The 12,074-nt window shown below is 42.6% G+C and overlaps 1 protein-coding gene across 1 annotated transcript; it reads right to left on the bottom strand.

Annotated features, from left to right (window-relative positions):
* Positions 1–9,407: 9,407 nt before the first annotated feature.
* Positions 9,408–11,703, bottom strand: LOC112074297 (protein FAM43B-like). Its single transcript, XM_024141496.2, has one exon. The coding sequence runs from the start codon at positions 11,576–11,578 to the stop codon at positions 10,562–10,564; it is 1,017 nt and encodes a 338-aa protein (XP_023997264.1). The 5' UTR covers positions 11,579–11,703; the 3' UTR covers positions 9,408–10,561.
* Positions 11,704–12,074: the final 371 nt, after the last annotated feature.

Raw genomic sequence — 12,074 nt, 5'->3', positions numbered from 1 at the left:
GTTAGGGTTAGGGTTGAAGCTAGGGTTAGGGTTAGGGTTGAAGCTAGGGTTAGGGTTGAAGCTAGGGTTAGGGTTAGGGTTGAAGCTAGGGTTTCGGTTAGGGTTGAAGCTAGGGTTTCGGTTAGGGTTGAAGCTAGGGTTAGGGTTGAACCCGGATGTGGAAATTAAGCTAAAGTTAGGGTGAGAATAACAGTGAGAAGGAAAATTGAGAATGAGAGAGAAGTCTACATGGGGGTCTTTGGCAATGGGGTTTAATGTAGCCTAATATGTGCAAAGTTAACTTTTCAAACTTGATGTTCCTTACTTTGCCAGTTGAGAACTAAGATGGCGACTGGCTTTCGATAAACCTTTATCCGGTGTAACGTCTTCATCTTTAACCCATCCTATCCTTTATTAAAGCATGCCTCTATAAGGCCTCTTAACGGTACACGCAATGTTTCATCCCAGCAGATTGACAGGTGTGATAATGATTTCCTGCTGATCCCAAAATGAATGTGGGCTCTCTCTCTCTCTGTCAGAGTCCCAGTGGGTTTCATCACGCACATGGATTGTCGATGACTGAAGCAAACCAAGTGGAACGCAATAACTCAGGTCAGGTCGTCAGCACGATATGAAGTATATGTTTTCTTTGATGTTTAACATAACAAAATGTTAGCATATAGAAATGCTATAATGAATAAAGATTCTCAATTTATAGTATTACTCAGAGTAAGATGTTTTATTGCATAAAAAAATCATGAATGGTTTTCAGTTGTCCTATCTCTTGCCTGACCCGTGTTTATACACCGTAGGTACTGAGGCCATGGATATAGTCCACCCTCATTTGACAACTCTCTCACATGCCAGCCAAATCCACCCACTGACTGCAATGCCCCCTTAATCCAACTGTCATTCCCCGTAGTTCCTCATGAAGGAGATGTCTGATCTTGGCCTGGAACGCTTTGACATTTTTTCAATTTGCTTCTTTGTTTCTCTTCTCTCTCTCTGCTTTCTCCTCTCTCTCTCTGCTTTCTCCTCTCTCTCTCTGCTTTCTCCTCTCTCTCTCTCTGCTTTCTCCTCTCTCCCTTCTCTCTCTGCCTTTTCCTCTCTCTCTTTCGCTCTCTCTCGCTCTCTTTCTTTCTCTCTCACACTCCCTTCCCCTCTCTTTCTCTCTCTGCCTTCTCTTCTCTCTCTCTCTCTTCCTCTCTCTCTCTCTCTCTCTCTCTCTCTCTCTCTCTCTCTCTCTCTCTCTCTCTCTCTCTCTCTCTCTCTCTCTCTCTCTCTCTCTCTCTCTCACTGTGTGTTTGGGTGTGTGTGTGTACGTGCTCGCCTGTGTGTGTGTGTCCCTTAGTCTAAGTGAATGCTCTCTCTGATTCCTCATTTCATCATTCCCAAGGCAATAGGGAGTTGGGAACCAGCGGATGCAGGGCTGATTGCCTCTTTGCTGTCCCAGAGAACGCTCAAGGGGCAAATGTAGATTTGGGATAGAGAGGGGTTGTTGTCTAGTGCGTCAAAGGCATTGGTACACAGAACTTTATAAAATGGCTGTGTGGTTTGTCCTAAATATTGCTTAGTAAGACCTCCAAGGGATTGAAATTAGAAAATGAACCCAGACCTGACTTTTGGATTGAGACAGTGTTCTGCTACGACCCTTCGATAGAATGACTAAAACACAAATGGCTTGAAATATGGTGCTAATTTTGACCAATTTTAGATAACAATCTTACCCTTAAGATATTACATTTATATCTTATTCAGTACGTAATAATCATGGTGGCTTGAACTGGGCTTATTAGTCTTCTGTCTGTCTGCAGGGGGATGGGTTCTCATAAAGGGCTGTTGGCTAAATCAGTGACATCAGACATTATTCTCTGGCAGTCTGGTGCATTATCTTTATTACAACCTCCTGGTGGTTTTAATCTGAGATAGGAGCTGGGAGAGCTGGAGGGGGTAAACCAAGGTGAGGGGAATGACATATTGAAGATAGATAAATATCCAGCCTTCCCATAGTTCTTTTATAGTGTTCCTACAAAAGATGGACATTGCCATAATGTAATTTGGTATCATACATTCAGAAAAAATGTGCTAACTAGAACCAAAAAGGGTTATTCGGCAGAACCCCTTTTTGTTCAAGGTGGAAACATTTTGGGTTCCATGTAGAACCCTTTCCACAGAGGGTTCTACATGGAACCCAAAAGAGTTCTACCTGGAACCAAAAAGGGTTCTCCTATGCGGACAGCCGCAGAACCCGTTTGAGTGCAATTACAGGGTCAGGGACCAACTGATGCACATACTCTCAGAGTTCTACTATAATTATAAACTGGGTGGCTAAAGCCTTGCATGTTGATTGGCTGCAAGCCGTGATATATCAGACCATATACCACGGGTATGACAAAACATGTATTTTCACTGCTCTAATTATGTTGGTAACCAGTTTATAATAGCAATATGGCACCTCAGGGTTTTATGATATTTAAGTGATAATGCCCGAGAAGCCAGTGTTTGGAGGATATATTGGCACAAGTGTTGTTACCAGACCATGACAATATATCCTCCAAACACCAGCTTGGAGGGCATTATCACTTTTATACAAAATGTTCCAATAATGATTTACATATTTTCAGATTTTTTTTATTTTTATCAATTTATTCATACAATTTCATCCTTCCACAAGATTTAGTCCCGACACAAGCCGCCTGGTCAATCGTTCTATTGGTTCTGTTGCCAGAGACACGACCCAGTCATTCAGTCTTTTTGTTCTGTATCTATGGATGTTCGTTCTAAATGTTTTCTGTTACCATACTGGCTGGCAACGTGCTTATCCCTTGCTTGCTAGCTAGCCAACTATTGCTAACTTACGGTCACGTCAAACAGTGCAGCCAGAATAACAACAGTAGCTGCATTTGCATTTGTTTCGGCTGTTTTCTAGTGCTCTCGTGTCAGGACACTGTTGTTTAGAGGAGCTAGCCAACAACACAGCTAACACAATCACTTCCAACTGAAGCTGGAAAGACTGCAAACTAGCTGCACTTCATTTTGTTTTACCTGTTTTCTATTGACATTTCTTTGTATATATTCATAAAAATGATGTTGATTCATGATTTAGACTGAGAAACGCTGCCTGCCTGTCTGTCTCATCCCGACTACTGACACGTTTATTACTATGCGACAACTGGAGATCGAATTGGAATATTGAAACACTGTTGCAAATGTTGGAGAGACAGGCAGCAAGGTTTATAGACATCTCCTCTGTTGAAAACTAAATGTTAGTCTAAAAGAAATGTGAGATAATGTCTAGATGATTTTTATAGTGGCGATCAAGTTTATAAATTGCCTGGCTGGGCTGATGAGACAGTGGATTGCGCAGTCAGATGGAACAGAGTAAATAGGCATTTGAACGTCATAGATTTAGCCGGTGGTAACTTGTGGAATAGACACCGGCTGGAATGCGGTTTTAACCAATCAGCATTCAGGATTAGACCCACCTGTTGTATAAATGGCCAATATACCACGGTTAAGGGCTGTATCCAGGCACACCGCGTTGCGTCGTGCATAAGAACAGCCCTTAGCCGTGGTGTATTGGCCATATACCACACACCCTTATTTCTTAATTATACCACAGACCTATTTCAGCACATCCTGAGACATTAGGAACACCTGGTTCATTTGGAACACATAAAATAACACTTTTACACAACAACCAACCAGCCTCTCCTCTCTTATCCAGGTTATTGATTTCATAATTAGTCCTCTTAGTGGGGCTAACGACGTCAGTGGAGGCTCTGACAGCAGCAAGTTAAATGGCCGTGTACAGTATGCGTCACCTTCCATCCTCCTATCTGTGCTGTGCCTAAAGGTCATCTAAAGGTCGCACTGTGGAGCCCAGCCAATGACGTACAGGTATATGCTCCTAGCAGGAAGAGGAGGTCCATAAAGGATGGACCCATATATCATGACTGTGATGTTACGTAATATGTCAGCCAATAACGTACAGGTACTGTGTATGTATATGACTAACAGCAAGAGGACCATATAGGATGAATCTATATCATGACTGTGTTGGTAATAGGTACACAGGAACACATTATAGCCTGCAGGTCAGTGGCGGTCGGTGCCATTTAAGATGAGGGAGGATGATTTATGTTTATTATGAGCATAGCCTTGTTTCTATTACAGCATATTGGATGACTGTCATTCATATTCCATTCACCCAGTTCAATGTAGCATTGATAGGTTTAGGCTACTACATGATACTTGAATTTTCCCTATACTCATCATGTGGTTGCTACAACCTAGCCTATGAATGAAAGTTTACAGCGTAGGTGCACACAGGTCGAGAGAAAAATTGCACACTCTTGCCTGCATCTACTGTAGCTGATCTAGTAATCATTAGTCCAACACTTGCAAAGGAGAGATTCTATTCGACAAATTCAGGTATGTTTATCCCCGTTTCATTCCGTTTCATTCCGTTTAAGAAACGCGGTATGAATACACTGCTGATCGCGTGTAAACACAGTTAAATTTCATAGCAGCCACTTTGTATTCCTTCTCACATCTATGCGGTCTCCTCCTCGCCTTTTCCCTTCGCTTCTGGACTTCAATGCACAACAAGTCAGCTGTATGTGACCAGGCAAAAAAAAACATTCTATCCAAACCATATCATAACCGCTACACACAGCCTACATTGTTGTCACCATATTAGCTAGTCAACATAGCTGATAGAACTAACACGTTATTAAACCCACTACAATCATGCAGTAACGTTACACTGTACGGTCAGTCAGTAAGCAGTTTAGCAGTTACACTGGCGGGCCCTGGTGGCAATATATTAGTAAAACCTTAAGTTGGAAAGAAGTAGGTGCTTAGCCACCGTGAATACAGGTGTAACCTAAAAATGTGCAGACATCATTGGACAGGAAAAGGCGCAACGCTCGCTCACCATTAAAAATGTGTCGTTTTATTAGACATGTATAAAAGATTGATGGTAGATTTTTTTGGCCTTCAATTGCCTTCTTCAGAATCAAAAAAACTAAAGCTTACCTTGACTTGGAAGAGTTCTAGTGGTGTGTTGGATAGTCATAGCCATCTAGCTAACATAGCATCCCTCTGTTTGAGCAGGGTGTTAGTAGGCTAAACTAGCTAGCTGCATTTGCTAGCTAAGTAAGTGGAGTACTAGATTCATTCTCTGATTGGGTGGACAACATGTCACTTCATGCTGCAAGAGCTCTGATCGGTTGGAGGTCGTCCTCCAGAAGTTGTCATAATTACTGTGTAAGTCTATGGAAGAGGGTGATAATCAGGAGCCTCCTAGGTTTTGTATTGAAGTCAATGTACCCAGAAGACGGAAGACAGCTGTCCTCCAGCTACACCATGGTGCTACTCTACTACTCTACAGAGTAGTAGATGGTGCACCATGGTGCTACTCTACAGAGTACTGTAGACCTTCATCGCAAAATAGTTTGTTATTTGGTGACGTGAATATATTTAGTGTAGTTTTATCTAAAAAGTATCATTTTTAAAATGTTAAAAAAATTATTTTTATGAAATTCACTGATGATGGTCCTCCCCATCCTCCTCTGAGGAGCCTCCACTGCTGAAGGTATAAGGCTTTTTTACCTGTTATAAGCATGTATGGTTGTATGTAGCATGTATTTATAATGTATTATAACAATGCTTATAATACATTATGTCTCTGTGTAGCAAGATTTTGTAATGTACTCAGCTACATATGAGCTACTTATTATAAATATTTATTCCGTATGAACAGACTTGTGGATGTGTAGGACAGTGCAGTTAATGTCTTTAAGAAGTGCATTACATAAAACCAGCTCTATTAAATCTGAGGACATTGCTACCACTGACTATTAATACAGACTGAAGAAAAAGATTCAAGGCTGTGTAATTTACTATGTCAGTATTATAAATTCAGCAGCACTTTCGCCATGCTTCGCTAAGCCACTGGAACAGTGCATTTAGGTGTAAACTCACTATCCTATAAGAGAAAAGGGGGATATGAAATGTATTACCACTTTGTTGAACACAATGACTTAGCATGCATACTAAAGACTGTCTGGGCAGTGGTTGTTTATTTGGTATTTTGTATGTGTTATGATGGAATAACACCATAAAAGTTTCATGGCAGTAACTTACCCCTGGTTCTCATGAATTAGTAAATTGTATAGACTAGTTTGGCTGATGTTCAAGGCCAAAGGTTTTATGGGTTCTGAATCAGACACTGTCTAGTACAACTGCAGAACAGAACAGACTAGAAGAGACCCTGGGAGAATATACCACAGCCTAGCAACACATGAGTTATTTGATGTGTGTGTGTGTGTGTGTGTGTGTGTGTGTGTGTGTGTGTGGTGTGTTGTGGTGTGTCGTGCGTTTGTATGTCTCTGTGTGTGTTGTGTGTGTGTGAGAGAGAGAGAGAGAGAGAGAGAGAGAGAGAGAGAGAGGAGAGAGAGAGAGAGAGAGAGAGAAGAGAGAGAGAGAAGAGAGAGAGAGAGAGAGAGAGAGAGAGAGAGAGAGAGAGAGAGAGAGAGTTTCTGACTATATGGAAGTATTCCTTCCTATTTTCCTAAAGAGCCATTCAATATGCATCACAAGCTACTCTTTATTTGTCAGTTGGTCGCTGAGCAAATGCTTGTGGGAAGGCTGCTTGATAAATGCTAATCATTATAGTGATGCTTTTGACTGTAGTGATAATTTCCTCTGTAGATGCTTCTCCTGCCTCTGTTTTTGACAGCTTTGTGTAACAGAAAAACACAGGGCAGCTCATTTGCAACTCGCCAGTGTGCAACTTTTTTTTAGGATAACATTAAGAGATGCATGAAATGGAAAAGGTAGTCATTTAGCAAGCTTTGCTAGTTTGGAGCTCAATGTGGTTGCATTATATCCAGTTTGTCACAGAATTTGACTTCCATTCATTAAACTATAGATTGCTTTTTATTGAGAATAAATAGGAAATGTAATATAATATGTCTGATTTGTTCAAGGGGTGAAAACAGTATATTCCAACACACATTCCCCCCCCCCAGCCATATTGAGCTAAAGGCTCATTAACCTCATAAACCCCCCCCCCCCCCCCCCCCCCCCCCCCCCCCCCCCCCCCCCCCCCGGGCTATGGCACACTGAGCCACAATGTTCTGCCCATGGCACACCTTGTTCCCTCTCCGCTTGCTGGCTGATTAACACATTCTCCTAAGGCTCTTCCCTGGAAACCACAGACGTGCAATTGCTGTGGAACGCTCCATTCTGTTCCCCCTCGCAGCAGGTGACGAAGATGTGCCTGTGGTGGTGTCACACTGACCTGAGCGTTGTTTACTGCATAACAGAGGGAGAGAGAAAGAGAGAAGGGGGAGAGAGAGAGAATGAGAGAAGTGTGAGAGAGAGCGAAAGAAAGAGAATGACATAAGGGGGAGAGAGAGAGACTAAGAGAGAGAGAGAGAGAGAGAGAGAGAGAGAAGGGGGAGAGAGAAGGGGGAGAGAGAGAGGGAGAGCGAAGGAGAAAGAAATACTGAGGAAGTCAGGTAGAGAACAGCTGTGAGGGCAGAACAACCTCACCATGTCCTGTTATCTACTGCATGTGGGCAACACATAACACACCATGTGACCTGCCACTGTTTATACTGCGTGTTTCATTAGACTTCATGTTCATTAAGAACACCAGTCTCTGGTGGCTAGTTTGCTGACAGAGATAGAGAGAGTGAGCCCCAGTATTCTGGAAGACATCCATGATGTACCATGATCCACCTAGCCTGCTCTGCTGCCATCTGTTCCTGTTAGCTCTGTTTGGCTGGGAATGCACATGTTTACACAACACACAGTGTGGCTCCTCCTCTAACTGCATGTGATAGGCCCATGTCAGACATAGCACACTCACAAGACAATCAATGACAATGTTGCTTGAATTATTACTGTGTGTCGTATAATGCATCTAAATCCCCCATATGATGGATAGAGTACAGATGGACAAATTGAATGTCACGTAACATATTCATGTATGACAGTGGAGGCTGCTGAGGGGAGGACAGCTCATAATAATGACTGGAATGGAGCAAATGGAATGGCATCAAACACATGGAAACTATGTGGAAACCATGTGTTTGATGTATTTGATACCATTCCACTAATTCCGCTCCAGCCATTATCACAAGCCTGTCCTCCCCAATTAAGGTGCCACCAACCTCCTGTGATGTATGAATGCCATAAGACCAACAATGTTGCTTGAAGTATTACTATGTATCTGTATTTCGCAATACATCTGAATGTAGGCCTATCTACCGTATGTAAAACCAGGGCATCACACAGGGTGGGACGTGATGCCGTCCTAGGGAAGAAATTTACAGACACAATTAACTCTTTTATTCTCTTTTGTATTTCACCAGGGTTCCCAGACTAGGGTATATTTGTTGTTTAGAGATTCCTTATTGTTTCAGTACAGATTGGTGATCCTCTACCCTTTCAGAGGTAGTTTATTAGTAAAAATATTGACAACAACAATTCCAGAAACTCTCCCCAAAGACCAATCCATCTAAATAATTTAAACCTGAGAAAACTGAACTGGCTCTGTGTTCTGCAACATCAGCAAACTAACAAAGACAGGCTTATGTATGGAGACTCTGCTCTGTCAAACATAGCAGGTCTGTTTTTATTTCTTATGTAACAAAAGTGAGTAAATATTCTAGTTTGTGATGTGTTTTGAAATAGTAAATGGAAAAAGTGTGAATGTTATGTTGCATTACTATTTACCAAAAGCTGCAGGAACTGGAGAAATGTATAATTAATTCAATCTCCATTTGAGATAACTGATAAACCATTTAAAAAACATTCCTGAAGAAAATCACATCACAAATCATTATCTGTAATATCGCATAATTTGGTCTGATATCCAGATTAGCATATCTTCAGTAAAATAGTTGATGGTTGTGACAACTTCCTGGTATCCATCTCATTTCAGTTGGTTCTGTATCATTCTGACAGACAGCCCTCTTTTGCCTAGGAAGGTATTTTCTGTTCATTTCCCGGACTATTCAATTCTCTGATTAATTGGTTCACTCAAAGAAAAGGGCTGAGTGGCCAATACCATCCCAGCAGAGATGGTTCTGTCCGATCTACATCTAACCAAGTGGCAAGGGCCAATTTACATGTGGTGTAATGTGGCATGACTGTGGAGGACCATGTCTTGTGGTGGTGGATATTAAAGATCTTCGGTAATTGTGAACCTGAGAAGCTTTGTGTTTGGTTGATTTTTTTGTTGTTCCCTGTCTTGTTTTGACTAACATCAAAATATACAATACCGTCGAAAGATGCATAAAATCAAGTTGTCAGATTTACCATAATCACACAAACGCTCTATGCTCAGCTTTGATTGTCGCTAAATGTCTAAATGTGTCACTCATATAAAAAATTACAATTCTCTTACTAGGTAAAAGTGAGGGTATTTTATTCAACACATTTTGAAAATCACTTAATCTCATGTAGATCCCATGTGGACCCCGATCACAATGGTTTTGTTAAATAGTAAAGATTTTATCTTTATGAAATTTGATAAAAGAATAGCCAAAATATTTAGCAGTCTGGTCCATCCATCGGTAAAGAAGAGATGTACCTTTCTGTCCTCAGTATCTCTGCCATTTTGGCAGTCAAGCAAACATACAGCCTTAATCCTGTTGATAGAAATCTAGTACACCTTCAGGGGAATGTAGTTCTGTTTTGTTCATAGGAAAAACAAATGCACAAAAACTAGACATATTTCTTCAAACTCTCCTTGGTCAGAAATGCATCCCAGTGTGGAGTTACTGTATAGCATAACAGCTTTGAGATCAAAGGTGTCCCATTAAGAAAGACAAAAGACTAAGCGTTAAACATCACTGCTGACTTGTCATGCATAAATGATACACAGGGCTTTAACAAATGTCAGCAATAAATATGTCAACTCAATGGCTTGATTCCTAAATTATAACCTAATTCATTCATTTGCAGGGGTTATACTGTAGTGACATTTTATTAAACTTCTCCTCAGGGTTAAATGCACTCAGAAAGGTCAAGTGTGGAAATTACATTATACAGATTGTCTTAGTAGAAAGTATACATATTTTTCATACAAATAACCTCTGAAAAAAGTACAAGTTAATTGAAAATCACTCATGGCAACAAACATTAATGTTACTGTACTTACAAAATATCAAGGAAAACAGAAGTAAACACACCTTGGGCTTAGGGTGCTGTGTACACCTGGCATGGCAATATTATGACAAGCTCAGTCAGTGCTAGTTCTCTCAATAGTATCTTAGATTATTCCCTTTACATTGTGCTATTATCACTTTCTCGCAGCCCTCTTTGTAAATACTCTCACAAAATTGCTATAGTCAACTGAAATTGTCAAGCCAATGTCTGTCTGAGCCATCTGTAAAAATGAATCCTGGGGAAGAACTTTCCTGACAGACAGAATCTATCCTCTTCACACTGTGATAAAGCAGGACATAACCTGTGATAGAAAGGGACCAGACAGTGAAGGAGAAGAGAAGGAATGTGGCTCTGTGATGATGTGATATGATATCCATGTCCATGTTCTGTCGTCTCACACTAGAGAGCTGACAAATGTCAGTGTGTTGTTGTTGCTGTCGCTGATGTTTATGTTGATGTTGATATAACACTCGTCCAGTCCATCAAATATGTCCCCTAGGTTCATCTCACATGACCCATATGAATGAGTTAGGTCAGTGTCCGATAGAGTTTCCTCATCTGCCTCGTACCCCTCTTCCTCCACCTCCCTTTCATCTTCTTCCTCTTCCTCCTCTTCCTCCTCCTCCTCTTCTTCCTCCTCTGCGATGGAGCAGAGACCGGTGGTACTGGGGCCTCCAGGGCTGTCGGCAGGTGGCCGGTAGTGGCACTGCCCATTGAGCAGCCTCCTTAGGGGCATCAACGGCACCATGTCCTCCCCCAGCAGCTGCTGTTGGCAGTGCCTGAAATCACTCTGCCTCTTCAGCCGCTTGAACTCACTGAAGGCTGAGGTGGACGTCTGGTARAGACTATGTGCGATGGCCCTGGCCTTCTCYGACTTGCTGACYAGAACRGCATGGCACCKGAGAACCACMGCCTTGTTCTTGACYTGATGTCTGTAGATCCAGGCTAGGATCTTGGGTCGGCAGGGGTCAGCTGTGCAGTAGGTGATCCGGTTCAGAGAGTAKAGGTKGGTGGGYTTCTTCTTGCCYGTCTTGTCKGTGCCCATCYGGATKCCCTGARGWCCCACKGTTAAYMTCATCTTGACGCTMTGCTCTCCGTAGTTACTCCTTTGCCAGATCTTAGCCACTGGGTCCTGTGTACAGCCTCCTCCTTTAGCCGTGATGGTGACAATGCTCCCCAGGTAACGTACGGTGTAGGTGGGCTCCTCCTTGTTGAGTTCCACCTTCTGCCTCTTGGTCTGGAAGATGGAGCCCAGCCAGTTGAAGGTGGTCGAGTCGGGGAGCAGGTCGGGACAGGAGCGCATCAGGGAGGAGAGGATGGACTGGTAGGTCAGCCCAGCTATCAGTCTCTTAGGCTTGATCTTGGCCTCATCCTGCACCAGAACAAACTTACTTCTTTTCCAGGGCAGCATGGTGCAGGCAGGGAGAGTTTGAGGGGGTGAGCCCTCCTACCTGCGTGTGTTTTTGTCAGCGAAATAGAGAGAGAGAGAGAGCAGAGAGAAATAGAGAAGCAGCTCTGCCAAGCACAGAGGAAAGACTGAGGGCTGCGAGCCTCAGCCAGTATGTTCCACTGTTCGCTCCTCCTTCCTCTCCTCCTCCTCCTCCCTCCCTCCTTCTCCTCGTCTGTCTGCATCATGCAGCTCTGATCAGTGCTGAGGACTCAGCCCTGTGCTTCAGCACCCCCCCCCCCCCTTCCCCCTCGCTCCTTCACTGTTTCTTTCCAAATAGCTCGCCAACCCCTTTCATTCATCCGGCCAGGTCTGAGATGGATATTGGGATTTCTTTGTGTTTATGTTCATCTTAACCCTGAGTACTGTGAGAGGGTTAACCCTTATTGATTTGTATTTGTCCTGTTATTATATTATGATATGGAGGTCAAAGGTTGGAAAGATGTTCTAATTCTTTTTG

This window comes from Salvelinus sp. IW2-2015, unplaced genomic scaffold (assembly GCF_002910315.2).
Source record: "Salvelinus sp. IW2-2015 unplaced genomic scaffold, ASM291031v2 Un_scaffold2564, whole genome shotgun sequence".
NCBI lineage: Eukaryota > Metazoa > Chordata > Actinopteri > Salmoniformes > Salmonidae > Salvelinus > Salvelinus sp. IW2-2015.
This window is presented reverse-complemented; position numbering and strand designations above follow the sequence as displayed.